The 14,560-nt window shown below is 42.6% G+C and overlaps 1 protein-coding gene across 1 annotated transcript; it reads left to right on the forward strand.

The window, feature by feature from the left end:
- The first annotated feature begins 408 nt into the window (after positions 1-408).
- dusp3a (dual specificity phosphatase 3a) lies at positions 409-13,189 on the forward strand. The gene is made up of 3 exons (XM_084567803.1): positions 409-1,133; positions 6,149-6,381; positions 12,835-13,189. Exons 1-3 carry the CDS (start codon positions 934-936, stop codon positions 13,062-13,064), a joined length of 663 nt encoding a protein of 220 aa, XP_084423929.1. The 5' UTR covers positions 409-933; the 3' UTR covers positions 13,065-13,189.
- Positions 13,190-14,560: the final 1,371 nt, after the last annotated feature.

Below are 14,560 nucleotides of genomic sequence, written 5' to 3' on the forward strand. Positions count from 1 at the left end.
ATTTTTGTGCAAAAAGAAGAATCTGAAAACAAGGGCAACAGGACCTGTACAGTTTCTTGAAGACAACTTTTTCAGTTCTAGGTGGATGGGTGGTGAAGAAACTCAAGACACTCTTGAAGATATAGACAATATTCTATAAAGTGCTGCTTAAATGTTTTTAGACCACTCAGAATCATTTTTGCATAAGAATGACTCAAAACATCAGCAGGTCCTGACAGTAGACCTGACAGTAGACAATGAGACCCCAATCAAACAAATGAAACAGAAATGTTATGCTTTTGTATTTGTTTATTCAAGAAAATCAATAATGTGTATATGACACATATTTCAGAGAGGGTGGCACAGTGGCGAGGTGGTTAGCACTGAGGAGTTTGCATGTTCTCCCTGTGTCTGCGTGGGTTCTCTCCGGGTACTCCGGCTTCCTCCCACCATCCAAAGACATGCTCATTAGGTTAACTGGTGATTCTAAATTGGCCGTAGGTGTGAATGTGAGTGTGAATGGTTGTCTGTCTCTCTATGTTAGCCCTGCGATAACCTGTCCAGGGTGTACCCCGCCTCTCGCCGGATGACAGCTGGGATAGGCTCCAGCAGACCCCCTTGACCCTTAACAGGAATAAGCGGGTACAGAAGATGAATGAATGAACATATTTCAGAGACAAATATAAACATATTAAAATAAACTGGCTTAGAAACGCTATAACAAATCCCTCTTTTACTTTGAAAGTGAAGCCGGATTTGCTTGAAAAAATTCCCACCACATTGACACCGATGGGAGAGGCTGTCGAGCTCCCGCCTCTTCAGACACCTTGTAGCGCGCGCGCGCACGACTCACGTGCGGAGGTAAAATGCAGCTGAACGACGAGACGAAGCTCACGAGTCTGACATTAGTTTGAGAGACGGAGAAGAAGAGGAAGAAGAAGAAGAAGAGGAGGCATGAAGAAACACCTGAGTCCCACGAAGCAGCAGCAGCAGCAGCCGCCGCCGCAGCCTCCGCCACCGGCTGAAGTCCCGGCTCCAGGCTGCGAGGTTACCGTCCAACAACTCAACGAGCTCCTGTCCGACGACAACGGCTTATACACCCTACCGACACAACACTTCAACGAGGTCTTCCCCAGGATATACATCGGAAACGCGTGAGTCTTCTCAGCCTCTCTCCCAGACACCACAGTGACAACAGTGTCGCATGTCCAGGCAGCACGCACGCAGGGCGGGCTTGTTATTTTTGGCGTCTCCGCTGTCATCATGGACGAAGCCGACAGCCTGTTGTTGTCAACAAATAACCTCCAAGAAGCAGCAGCAGCAGCAGCAGCAGCCTGTAGCCCATAGCAGCGTGCCACACAGTTGGAGGTTGTGTAACAATGTAACACAATAACAACAATATTAATGTCACAATAACGTAATGTATCCGAGGATCAGTCGGCTCCTGGTTCAAATGTATGGCTGCACAGATTCAGACGTGAAGGACGCTAATATTAAAATATATAAATATATTTCTGTTTTTACTCAATGAATCCCTCCATCGTGCCATCTTCATCAAGCCGCTCCCCATTCCACCCCGGAACACAACAATCACCTCATCAGAATCTCATCTTTCATTCATAAAATGCAAAACAATAGGTGGCCCTCATGCAGAACAAAGAGGATCGTGACAAATCAAAAGATGCTCTCTAATCATATGCAGCAGAAACCATAGTATGTGTAGAGTAGTAGGTTTACAGTGTAGGCTGTACACCTTTATGACCTAATTCAAGAACAGAAGAATGGGTATTTTTATTATTTTCTTCTAGGGAAGCTTTAGAGAGACCAGATCACTTAAAACAAACCTGTTGTCAAAACAGAAATGCAGCTGAATGTTAGAATCTGATTTACTGCCACACACATACAAGCAATTTGTCTTGGTGTTTGGCGCAGCACGGACAGAGAAATAAGAAACGACATGAAATGTACGAAGAATATTTTGAAATTGTGGTTCTAAATAGCAGTAGTACACATTGTGATCTAATGTGCAGAAAAAAAAAACGGTGAATGTGCAAATGCTCACAACATCAAGTGTAACAGGATGTGTTGTTTACGGCAATTTAACAGCTCAAGAAATGCTCTTTAAAAAAAAAAACTGATTAATTAGTTGATTAACTGAGAAATAATCTGTAGCTACATTTGTCAGTGTTTTTTTTTTAAATTATTTTTCAAACGAAATTGCTAAATATGAAATTAACTGAGTGTTTCATTCTTTTTTTATTTATTTATTGTTTAATTTTATGACATTTTATTGATCAAATAATGAATTGAACTGCCAGACCTATCAATAATGAAAATCTGAATTTGTTGCAGCCTTGTTCCCAATAAGTAATGCATTAGCCTACAAGTAAATGTGCAGCTAAACTGCACAAGTAATACAATTTTAGGTGGAGACAATTCTCAGTTTTGGTTATCAGAGAAGTTTTTGTTATTTTAGAAGCAAAATTTATTCTGCTCGTCAAAAGCTGAACTTCTAAGACTGAACGTTAGCATTAGCACAAACCAGACATAGTTTTCTGTGTATAAAATCATACTGAGGGACAAATGAGTAGCTGCAATTGAACTCCATCCCTCTGTGAAAGATGCTGTGCGCTCAGACCCGTAGCGTATATAGTTTATATGTGTATGGAAACATGTCAAGGACCGAACCATAAATCCACAGTTGTTGGTTGACTGGTTGCCATTGGCTTGGAAATTAAATTGCTGTCTCCTTAGTAATTTACAGCTTGGCGTTCCAGTAAAACCAGTTCCTGGTACTTCCTGCTCTGATTGTGTATGGAATTGACCATCCGACACAAGTGTTTGAACCGGTAAAACAAGTACACAACCTTCTTCAATCTTCGTGTCAGTGCGCTGACAAACTGACCCTAACCCTTAAAAAAAACAGATGGATTATTTTCTTTTTTAATAATTTTTGCTCTTATTGGACAGCCATAGTGTAGACAGATGGAAATGTTGGGAAAGAAAGAAAGAAATTAAGATGGACGAACCAACCGTGACATCAGCCTTAGGATCCCTGGAAAGCAGTTTTGAAGCTCAGTGTGGAGTCTCCGGCTGTCGCCATGTTGGCACCACCTTAACTCCATCTACTTCCCGGCTGATTCAAAAATAGTTAGTTAGCATTAGTTGAACTGAGACAGGCGGGTAAAGGCCAACAAATGGTTGTTTTAATATAAAATGTGAGGAAGGATGAATAAAATATAGCAGATGAGCTGATAGCATCAAATATACAAAATAAACTTTCCATCTTCAGTGTAAAACAAACAAACAAAAAACCTTTTCACGTCTCAAGTTTCAGCTTTCTCGGAACACCCAATAAAGAATAAAACGGTTACGGAAAATCTGACTTTCAAATATATTCTGCAGACTTGTAATGTAATCCAAGCTTTCACAGAGCAGCTCCTAATGTAACTTTTATGGATTCGTGGTGGAGAAGCGATCCGGGGATGCCCCAGAGAAAGTTGTTGTCTCCGTGCAGTCCATCATGTGGCTCCGGCCTCTGCCAGCAGAGTGCCGGAGGAGGAGGAGGAGGGGCGAGCAGGACAGAATACGAGCGCATTACTGTAGCGCGGTGCTACAACTAAATCAATCTGAATGTGCCAACCTGGCCGGCCAAGTCTCCACGCAAAGTGCAGGCGTTCCGGTGCTTAGCTGAAGCTGATCAGACCACACTGTCGGCCTCAAAAGGAGACTCGAATGAGCTCTAAGCTTTATGATTTCCTCTTGATGAAGAAATTGTGTTCTCTCTTCAAACAACTTGAGATTAATTAGTGAACAAGTTTACTATTAAAGTGTATTATAGACTGTCTGTCTGAACAGGCTGAAAGCATTGGTGTAATGTAACGCGATATTACAAATGTCTCAGGCAGAGCGAGGTGGTATTGATTGTTGATTGAAACCTGGGCCTCGTCCACCGTTTCCACCGCTTGGGACCCGGTAGGCATCTCTGCTGATGCATCTTATTAATTGTACCCTGTTACAAATCAGATCGGCGAGCTGGCCAGCAAAATCCAATTTAAAAACAAATGCACCTATTAACACAGTGCTCGTGTGTGTGTGGCGAATGACACAGATGTCTTTTTGCAGTTCCAAAAAAAAAAAAAATTGTCCTTGAAAATATTCATTAAACCTTCTCATGATGGCGTCCCTCGGGAATTAAGCTCCAATATCTAGTTTGACTGTAGGTCATGACCCAGTTAAATACACGTGTTAATTGTTCGTTTGTGTAAGAAAATCTTCTTATTTTAACTACTGTTTTCTTTTCAATATCCATCGTTTGAAGAAGTCCTCTGTGAGTTATTTCATTGCATAAGTCGGTGACCAGCACAGCACTTGTGTTTGTTCAGCTACTCAGTGAAAATGTCCATAAATGCATTATGACTGTACTTTGCAAACTTTTTCAGATCAGTAGTAGTCAGCAGTCTGACACCAGCGCGCGCAGCTCAGGGACACGTCTTAAGGTGTGGTTGTTTGCAGAAACACTCTGGCTCTTTGTGAAGCAGGTCTTTAATAATGGATGCGTTGGGACTGCAGATCCCCGGGTGAGTAGGCTAGGACAGGCCAGGCAAATCGGAAAGGAAACCACTGGCTGTGAACCCGGTTCAACCCGGCGCGCCTCCGCGTCGCGTTGCGTAGAAGTACAGTAAATGTGAGCCACGCTCCAGCACACAGAGAGGCTTCGGGATTATGTTCGCTTTACTTGCGCTGCATGTAAGTGCTCTCTCTCACTGTAAGCATTTACTGAATCATTCATGAGCACAAGTTTACGCTCGGTCTAAATATACACAAGACGTTTTGTGAATGAAACGGGGAAAATGATGAACGTTGCTTCATCACATTTCTCTGTCCTGCAGCTGGCAGACGGTGTCAGACAGAGCGCTTCCTCTCTTCTCATATAAAGCAAAATAGTGGCGGGGAGGATTTTTTTATTAGTTCTTGTGGCGTGGGCTTTGCAGTCACCACCTCTGGGGAGCTGCCCGGGGTCACCTAGCCTCCCCCCTGCAGCCTGGTATTGACTGTAAGCAGATATGGCAATAAAAGCACACAGCTCTGTCAGGGTGAGCGTTTTTATAGATTAAGGAAGATTTACAATGCTTCGATTTGAATAAAGGTAAATATAGAGGTGACAACTTTACCCTAGATAGCCTCAATTTCCATTTTTGCCATATATGTTTTGTCTATTAGATCTGTGTAGCAACATTATAATGTATATTGTACTGTTTAAAGATAAATTATGTAGAATTAGTGACACTAATTGCTCCATAAAACCTAAATACATTTTACTATATTGATACACAAAAAGATGTCTTAATCAGAATCGATGATCAGTGTCTTTGGCCAGGTTGGATGGTCACCATAGGCTTTGAGCCAGGCAGCCCAGAACGTTGTATTGCTCTGTATAGATCTAATATGCAGTATTGCAGTACTGAAAGGCAGCATTTATTAGAGCTGGAGGTAAGCAGAAATAGATTTATTGTTTCCTGGAAGGAGAGAGGGTGGAGATAGAGATGAAGCTGCTGGAGTGGAGCTGTACTTGTCTGTTGTCCCGCTTGAAATCATCCAGTGCCGAAAGAAATGAAATCGTGTCGTGTTTGTTTCTTTTACATTTGTATTCCTTTTTAATCCATCTGTTTCACTTTTGTTTGGTTTTTCCTGCCTCATAATTCTTGCCTTTGAAGACAGTTGCTCTGTTTTGCGCTATTTTCTGTGCACGGCTCATTTAAAATCGGTTTTGTCTCAAAGCCATCCAGTGTCTGTAGCATTTTGGTGACAAATACCGCTATTGTATTGTGTCCCCTATGTTTAGATCATCTTTTAGCTCTGTGAACCATTCAAGTTGATGGACAGTCCTTCTACTGCTAAGTTCTGCAAAGCCCTTTTTGCATCTCCCAGTGGACATATGGTGTCCACGAAATGCATGCAGAGTTGTTACGAAAGATGCAACCTGTACTGTCAAAATGTCACTTTGAAATAAAAACGGTGCCGACACACTTCTTCACTGGTATGTGCCTTGTTCTGCTTCTCATCATTTTATGATGTGACAGAACCAAAACATATATCTTCCTATCAACAGTCGCCCTGAAAGTCTTATTTTTCAACTCTGACCATTATCGCCGTCTCGCCCATCCAGGTTCGTCGCCCAGAACACGATGCGTCTGCAGAAACTCGGAGTGACGCACGTCCTCAACGTGGCAGAGGGGACCTCCTTCATGCACGTCAACACCAGTGCGGAGTTCTACGCCGGCACGGGCATCACGTACCACGGCATCAAGGCCAACGACACCGATCAGTTCTGCCTCTGTGCCTTCTTTGAGGAGGGGGCTGACTTTATCGACAAGGCCTTAGCACACAATAATGGCAAAGGTGAGGCTATTTAGAAGCCCTTCTTTGTTTCCAGGTGTTTGAATGGTCAGATGGTGTTTGAACGGTTTTACAATGAGATCGCATCACCACTGGAAATTATAACCCAACTTAGTTTCTGCACTTCAACATTGCTGCTTGGTTTCAGTTCACATGGGATTATTTCCAACCGCAACAAGCAACTGCAAAACCCCAATAAACATCTTATTTCCTGCAAAGCACCCAACCACAAGTAAAGGTAGCAACCACCAAGTGAACATAGTGACCCATTTAGCAAATAAAAAAAACTAATATTACCGTCAGGAACTGGTAAAGCAGAAAGGAAAGTGGACTTACCTGGTAACTACAAACACATGCACCATTGTTCAACATACTTTTGCTTCAGTAGACTTTGGTTGCACTGCTAGAGCATAGAGCTGTTCCATCAATTCCTTCAGCCCCATCTGCATATAAAACAATTCACCCGTCACTCTTTGCTTTGTAGCTGAAAGTTGATCACTAGTGGATATTCCAGGCCTCTCGTCGCCAAGGTAACCCTCTTTCATTTTCCCTCTCAGAATGAGTGAAACAAGCTAAACATACAAATACTGCTACTGTATGGACGGCGCTTGTTCTTGCCGCCAGTGCTCTCTATTTGAGAATAAAATACCACCAATGACTCCATCTGGGCTCACCTGATGCTCCAAGACTATCAGCATGGTGACTTTGGTGGTGGGAACCAAAGTCGTGGACGGTGGTTCTCTGCGGTTAACATTTGGCATCTTTTTGTATTTCGACATGGTTGTTTAAGAAATGAGGAGCTACTCATTGCATCAGTTGGGGTTAAATAACTTGTTGCCAACTGAAAGATAATCCCCCATGCAGTAATTATCCAATAGGAGGCTCGTACCTATTTGCTTAGTTAAATCCAGGTGGCGACTTTTATTTTGGCCAGGCGGTGTATTTAACAAAAAAAATAAAAATCGAAATGGTTCCAGTAGCTGTAACGTCAAGAACTTAATGGAACTGTCAGGGTCATGCTTTATATGTGCTGTAACTTCCTGCACCGTGTAGTCTTTTGCATTATATGCCAAATCTCTTCCTGTAAAGGTCAGCCGTGTCTGAATGACACACAGCCAGCTTAACTTGTATTCCATGTCTGTAAAGGTCTTCTTCAGAGTGAAATGTTAAAGTAGCCATATGGTGGTTCTGCTATAACTGTATTGGTTTCAGAACGGTTTTGTTAAAGAACAAACAGTAAAACAATGTTTTTCTCACTGCAGCAGCTCACACCTCATTTGCTCCCACAATTCAAGACGTGAAAACAAGCTCCTCTTCTTGCTTGTCTAAAAAAAAAACAAAGGCCTCTTTCATTGACTCAATCTCAGTCCACGTCTTTGCCGTAAATTGAAGACTGGAGACAATCATGTTGGCCCTGATTGCATTAAGCTAAATCTGACACACTCCTGAGCCCTGCTCCATATTCCATGTTATCAGATCACGTCCCTCGATGTCAGCGTTGTCAGAATCTTCCATGCATACATGCACCTGTAGAAATAGTTTTTACTAGCAGTGTTAAACAGGCGCTGTGACACTTCACTTCTGGACTGTTTAAGAGAACAAAACAAGCACTGCTGTATATATTTTTTAAAAGGCTACATGCTGCCGGGTCAGATGTGCTATATTCTTACATCTCACACGTCCGTACAGGAGTTTGGAAAGCAGAATTGAAGAAACAGTCAACCCCAGTGGGCCTCAACTCTAAAAATAAAAAAATAAAAAATAACGAAAGAAAGAAAAATCTTCCCCTGTTCTCCCAAAGCTACGACTAAATTTAGCCACTGCATGTGGAGGATATAGAAGAATACAGGACACAGAAAGCATCCTGCATTCCCAGGCAGTTTGTCAAAATGTGCACGAGTATCAAAGGTGAAGAGCTGTGCAGAAGAGAGAATTTTGCTACAGCTCGATGTTGTGCTTCCTGCATCATAATCTGTGACATTTCATGACCCTCAGCTGTGAGCTCTAAAAAGGTCATAGGTCCGGGGTTTCAATGAGGGACTGCAGTGATGCATTGTTCCCAGGAGTTTCCTGTAGCAAAGCCTTAAGGCTTCAGCGTGTCATGTTTACAAGCTCTGCACACTTTCATCTAATTACTATGATTTGAAATTAGTCATTTAAAAGTGTTAGAATAAGAGAATTATCAGAAACCACGGCCCCACAAAGGAATTGAGCGTCTTTTAGCTCAAGGTTTTCTAATCAATCAGTCTAATCTATTAACCTTGAATTCTGCAGCATGCAGAAAATAAGGTGTGACAAATTTGCAGTGAGTTTCTCGCACTAAACCAAACAACGTTATATCCTGCTGCCAGTCTTTTAAAATTTTCATAGGTGTGCTTGTGATTCTATTTTTGTATGTGTGAGAATTAACAAGTAGCTTAAAACAAAGGCTAAAGCTTGCTTCAAATTCTTAACACTTTTCCCCGACCTCTTTTCTTGTTCTTTTTCTTCTTTGTGATTAATTTCCTTTTGCTTTTTTCCTTTTATTTTAAGGTTAAGTGCAGAGATTCATATTGGGTAAATATGGGGAGAACAAGAGGGGTTTGACATTCAACAAAGCCTGTTGCAACAACTGATGGTACTTTAAAGGCTCATTTAAGGTATTGTGGGACTAGACGTAACGTAACTTACGCACGTAGCCTACGCCTATGCGAGCAATTTATACTTGTGCACTCGTCAGTCTGGCTCGCTCTGTAAAAACGACACCCAAACACTAGTCGGCGTTGTGTCTTTTTTTGCCAGTTGGGTTAATTTTTGTTTCTACTTCCTGCTTCACTTTCAATAATGGCAACAGAAACTTTCGCCGAAATTTTGCTGAAGACGAGTCATACAAATGTTTCTATCTCCGAACCTCCTTTCCTCTATGTGGTCCATCTTTATTGATCCAAAACAATCAATTTGAAAATTGTGGAGATGGATAAGCATATCCCATAATAAATATACTAAAATAACTCCATACTAAAGCTGTTGCGCTCTGCGTCGCCGTGGTGCGTAGTTACATTTCTGGGGAGGTGCATGTCAGGCTGGCTACGTACACTGTATTCCCAAAATTGATTAATTAAATTCAGGTGTTCCAATGACTTCCATGGCCTAAGGTGAATAAAATCCAGTACCTAGGCATGCAGACTGCTTCTACAAACATTTGTGAAAGAATGGGTCACTCTCAGGAGCTCAGTGAATTCCAGCGTGGTACTGTGATAGGATGCCACCTGTGAAACAAGTCCAGTCGTAAAATTTCCTCGCTACTAAATATTCCACAGTCAACTGTCAGTGGTATTATAACAAAGTGGAAGCGATTGGGAACGACAGCAAGAGGTTGCCAACTTTCTGCAGAGTCAGTCGCTACAGACCTCTTAACTTCATGTGGCCTTCAGATTAGCTCAAGAACAGTGCGTAGAGAGCTTCATGGAATGGGTTTCCATGCCCAAGCAGCTGCATCCAAGCCATACATCACTAAGTGCAGTGCTAAGCGTCGGATGCAGTGGTGTAAAGCATGCCACCACTGGACTCTAGAGCAGTGGAGACGCATTCTCTGGAGTGACGAATCATGGTTCTCCATCTGGCAATCTGATGGACGAATCTGGGTTTGGCGGTTGCCGGGAGAACGGTACTTGTCTGACTGCATTGTGCCAAGTGTGAAGTTTGATGGAGGGGGGTTATGGTATGGGGTTGTTTTTCAGAGCTGGGCTTGGGCCCTTAGTTCCAGTGAAAGGAACTCTGAATGCTTCAGCATACCAAGAGATTTTGGACAATTCCATGCTCCCAACTGTGTGGGAACAGTTTGGGGATGGCCCTTTCCTGTTCCAACATGACTGCGCGCCAGTGCACAAAGCAAGGTCCATAAAGACACGGATGAGTGAGTTTGGTGTGGAAGAACTTGACTGGCCTGCACAGAGTCCTGACCTCAACCCGATAGAACACCTTTGGGATGAATTAGAGCCAAGGCTGCGAGCCAAGCCTTCTCATCCAGCATCAGTGTTTGACCTCACAAATGGGCTTCTGGAAGAATGGTCAAAAATTCTCATAAACACACTCCTAAACCTTGTGGAAAGCCTTCCCAGAAGAGTTGAAGCTGTAATAGCTGCAAAGGGCGGGCCGATGTCGTATTAAGTCCTATGGATTAAGAATGGGATGTCACATGCGTGTAAAGTCAGATGAGCGAATACATTTGGCAATATAGTGTAGCTACGGCATCACATTGACGCAGAAGCCTAAACTGTCTATAATCCTTCAAATGGTGTACACGCTCAAACCATCTCCTCTTTAAAGTGTTGGTGATGTACATGTGGAAAGTGATTGGAGTAGTATTCCACACAAATCCACATATTTACACAATCAGTGCGACGTTGCCGCCCTAAAGGAGTAGAGACTGGGAAATGTGTCAACTAGAGAGTGATGGAGTGAGGAGATGAGTGAAGCCAAATCTCCTGTGTGTCTAACAAGAGGATACAGTGGAATCAGCATCGATCTGTGGCAGGCCCGGTGATTAGGTATTGAAGAGGTCATTTCATTGGCAGAGGACTATTGAGGAAGGAAAGAGGAGAAGAGAGGAGTAAGATGTTGGGGATAATAGTAGAAGAGGGACATGGAGAGGTGTTGAGTTTCAAATAAAGTGCAGAATCTGCAGATCTGACCTGAGTCCAGCTCGTCTGCTGCTCTGCCAAGTCAAATCCCTCATGGCGCTTCAGCTAGACTGTAATGAAAGTGTAGGTTACACACAGAGAAATGGAAACAGTACAAACAGGCTTGAAAGTAGAAATGCGGTGAACACAGGTGTGTTCTGCACCAGCGCTGATTCTCTGCCGTATGCAGGACGCGTCACATGGGTGCAGTGAAGATGATTGACTTTGCCGAGTCTGCAGCAGAGGTCAGGTCTTGTATTTGCATCTCCTGGCAAGGAATCTGCTTCGTAGGCAACTTTATCCGCAGCATATGTTCCCACAACTACTCTTACTCTCTTTTGTTTTCTTTGTTAATTCAATTCTTCCTTGTTTCCTCATTTTACTTCAGCCTCCTTGTTTGTTTTTCATAGAGCAAACATTCACCATTAAGGAATAAATCTGGTATGTCTGTTCAGTCTTAGAGATTACTTAGGCATTACTTCAAAGCCACTGACACAAAACATGAATTCTCCATGTTCTAATCATTTCAACTTAATTCTAAAGTTATCTCTTGACGTTTGTCTGTTTGTGTTTTTTATTAAATTTTCTCTTTTCCAGTAAAATGTTCAAACATTTTTGCAACTTCATATGCTCATGTAATTGTTTTTTGTGGATGTCTGCCTCTGCCCTACATAGAAAAACGGTCTCATGCGTTGTTGTTGTTGGCAACACTTGACAGAACCCACAGCCTAAAACCCCCAGAGGAAATGCAAAGGTGATGATGGCAAGAAAATAAATGGAAGAAATCTTCTAGCCAGAGAGACGGAAACGAAAGAGTGAGGTTGGATGGAAGAGAATGGAGGAGATGAGCAGAAAAGAGATTAAGAAGAAAGTAGATGAATTCCTATGAAGAGTACATCTGGATAAAGCAGCATACTAATACATGATACAAACAAGTGTTCACGATACTAGATGATGCATGGAAGATTGATAGTGGTTAAAAAGAATAGATAGTCAGCATCCAAAGAATAAGCAGGAACACAGAGGCAGCAAACTTGTGATGATATTAGATACTCCAATCAGGCATAACATTATGACCACCTTCCTAATATTGTGTAGGTCTCCCTTGTGCCTCCAAAACAGTTGGGACTCATCAGTGAATGGACATGGCCCTTATGAGGGTGTCCTGTGGTGTCTGACAACAGAATGTTGTTAGTGGGGGCTTTTTGGGTCCTATGGGTTGAGAGGAGGGGCCTCTGTGGATCATCCCACAGATAATTGCCTGTGTCAGGCTGCATCCTGCTGCCATCAACGAGTGTCATTGCCATGGGGTGGGGGTGCCTGGTCTAGTCTAGGTGGGTTACATGTCTAAATAACATCCACACAAATGGCAGGTCCAGAAGTTCCCCAGCAGAACATTGAATTGTCACAAGATGTCAATGTTATTTACTTCTCTTGTCAGTGGTTTTATTGTTTTTGCTGATTGGTGTATATTACAGGTGAGTTGGCTTGTATATTGTATGAATATATGAAGATTCTCAGATTGGAGAATTATGTAAGACATTTAGGAAGGAGCGAACAACTGTGAGCAATGGACATTGGGCATTTTGGTGTTACCAGGTTTACAGAGAAGAACTGTGTAACTCTGCAGATGAGATACACACAACTCTCGACCAGACACTAACTGAAGGGGGGGCAGACGTAATCAGAGTGCATACAATTCAATCAGTACCTTCCATATAAAAACAATGTGAAGTACTCGTCGCTAGATCTTTATCCTCGCACCACACTCATCGCTCTGTTCTGTATCCTCCAGGGAAGGTGTATGTCCACTGCAGAGAAGGCTACAGCCGCTCCCCTACCATGGTTGTCGCCTACCTCATGCTGCGCCATAAAATGGATGCCCGGCAGGCCGTGGCCACCGTGCGGCATAAGAGAGAGATCGGCCCCAACGAAGGCTTCCTTCGCCAACTGTGCCAACTCAACGAGAAGCTGGCGAAGGAGGGCAAGCTCAACGGGGAGGTGGGCAAACTAAAGACCAAATGAAAGCAGGACCCTCCGCTGTGTCTCCTCCCATCATGCCTTTCGCAGGCTTCACCTGCTCTCGGAGACTGACCCCACCCTGACCAAACCAGCACCCATCTTAACACATCAGGGGTATTCTCAAACATACATGCATTTATCTGTGTAAATAATTATTCCCCACGCACACGTACATGCTGTTTATTTCCAAATCTTGTTTTTCCTTCATACGTCTCTTGCTGTTCTTTAAAGAGTGTGCTCTCAAACACAAACGAAACCCCTTTTTATACACGACAGAGATGTGCAGATCGCGCTGCCGAAAGCTCGAAATCTGCCTCGTTTTTGAGCTGAGCTACCTAAAGCATTCCCACAAGTTAAGAAGGTGAAAACTTTCCCCTGATTTTTAAGATTTCCTTACAAAGTTGTAGATTAAATTAGAAGATAATAGCACAATCATTCCATAGTTTTCCACTGCCGGGAATATCAGCGATGTCTCCGCCAGCAGGAGTCCTCCATAGATTCCTAACAAACTCCTAATTACAAAATGGCCACACATCATGCACCATAAGTCCGCCAGGATGTCAGGATGGAGGAAAATCCCAAACATTCCATGAAGACAACAAAAATAAATGACCTCCAGACTCAAAATCCTTAAGATCCTTATTTTTTTAATCTTCTGCCTCTAGGGGGAGATATTTAATGCACAAATAGCTCACACTCTAGTGCAAGCTCGAGCTCTGTGTGGCATATTTCCGTCCCTTGACTCTTCGGCCTCTAGTTTGACAGCGGCAGCTTGAAACGTATCGTCAGTGCAAAGGTCGCGCTGATTAAAAATAATGAGCTGCGTGGGTTGTTCTTGTAGCAGCCGTATTTAGCTGACGAATGTTCGCTTTAGCTAAACGCTCGGCTCAGTTAGCATCCAGAGAAGGAGAATACAGTCGGGGCAGTAATCTAAGGGGAACATTTTTTTGAAGTCAGTATCCTTCTACGTAAAATAGTGGTAATATCAAGCTTCTTGTGATTTAGTCATGAAAGCAGCGGGATATTTGTTTGTTAGTTTTATAAGTTACTTTTCCAAGGAAGACCTTAATCTTGATGAGTAAAATCACTCTAAATACAAACTGCAGGTTCAGTTCGTGTGTCAGAGGTACATTTAGTCCACTTTTAGGATGTAATACCTTGTATAATATACCTGGAATGATGTACAGGGTCTTTAACGTTTATTTATACTATAAAGACAATATCACAGTTTTACCTTAGTAGATGTACAACTGCTTTAACAAAAGTCTTTTTAAATGATCTATGATGAACACTTTTCATATTTCACATATAGAAATTATAGTGTAGTATAGCAGTGTGATCTGCCAACGCGGATCAGTACTCCAAATGGATTTGAACAAAAGGCCAAAATAGCAAAAATAAGATGCATTTTCTAATTTAGCCAGCGTAATGCGAGTTGTCAGTCGTTGCCACAGCTAACATGGCAGTGTTAAGTTAGATTTATGCTTCTGTGTATGGCA

Source organism: Chelon labrosus (assembly GCF_963514085.1).
Source record: "Chelon labrosus genome assembly, chromosome: 19".
Taxonomy (NCBI): domain Eukaryota; kingdom Metazoa; phylum Chordata; class Actinopteri; order Mugiliformes; family Mugilidae; genus Chelon; species Chelon labrosus.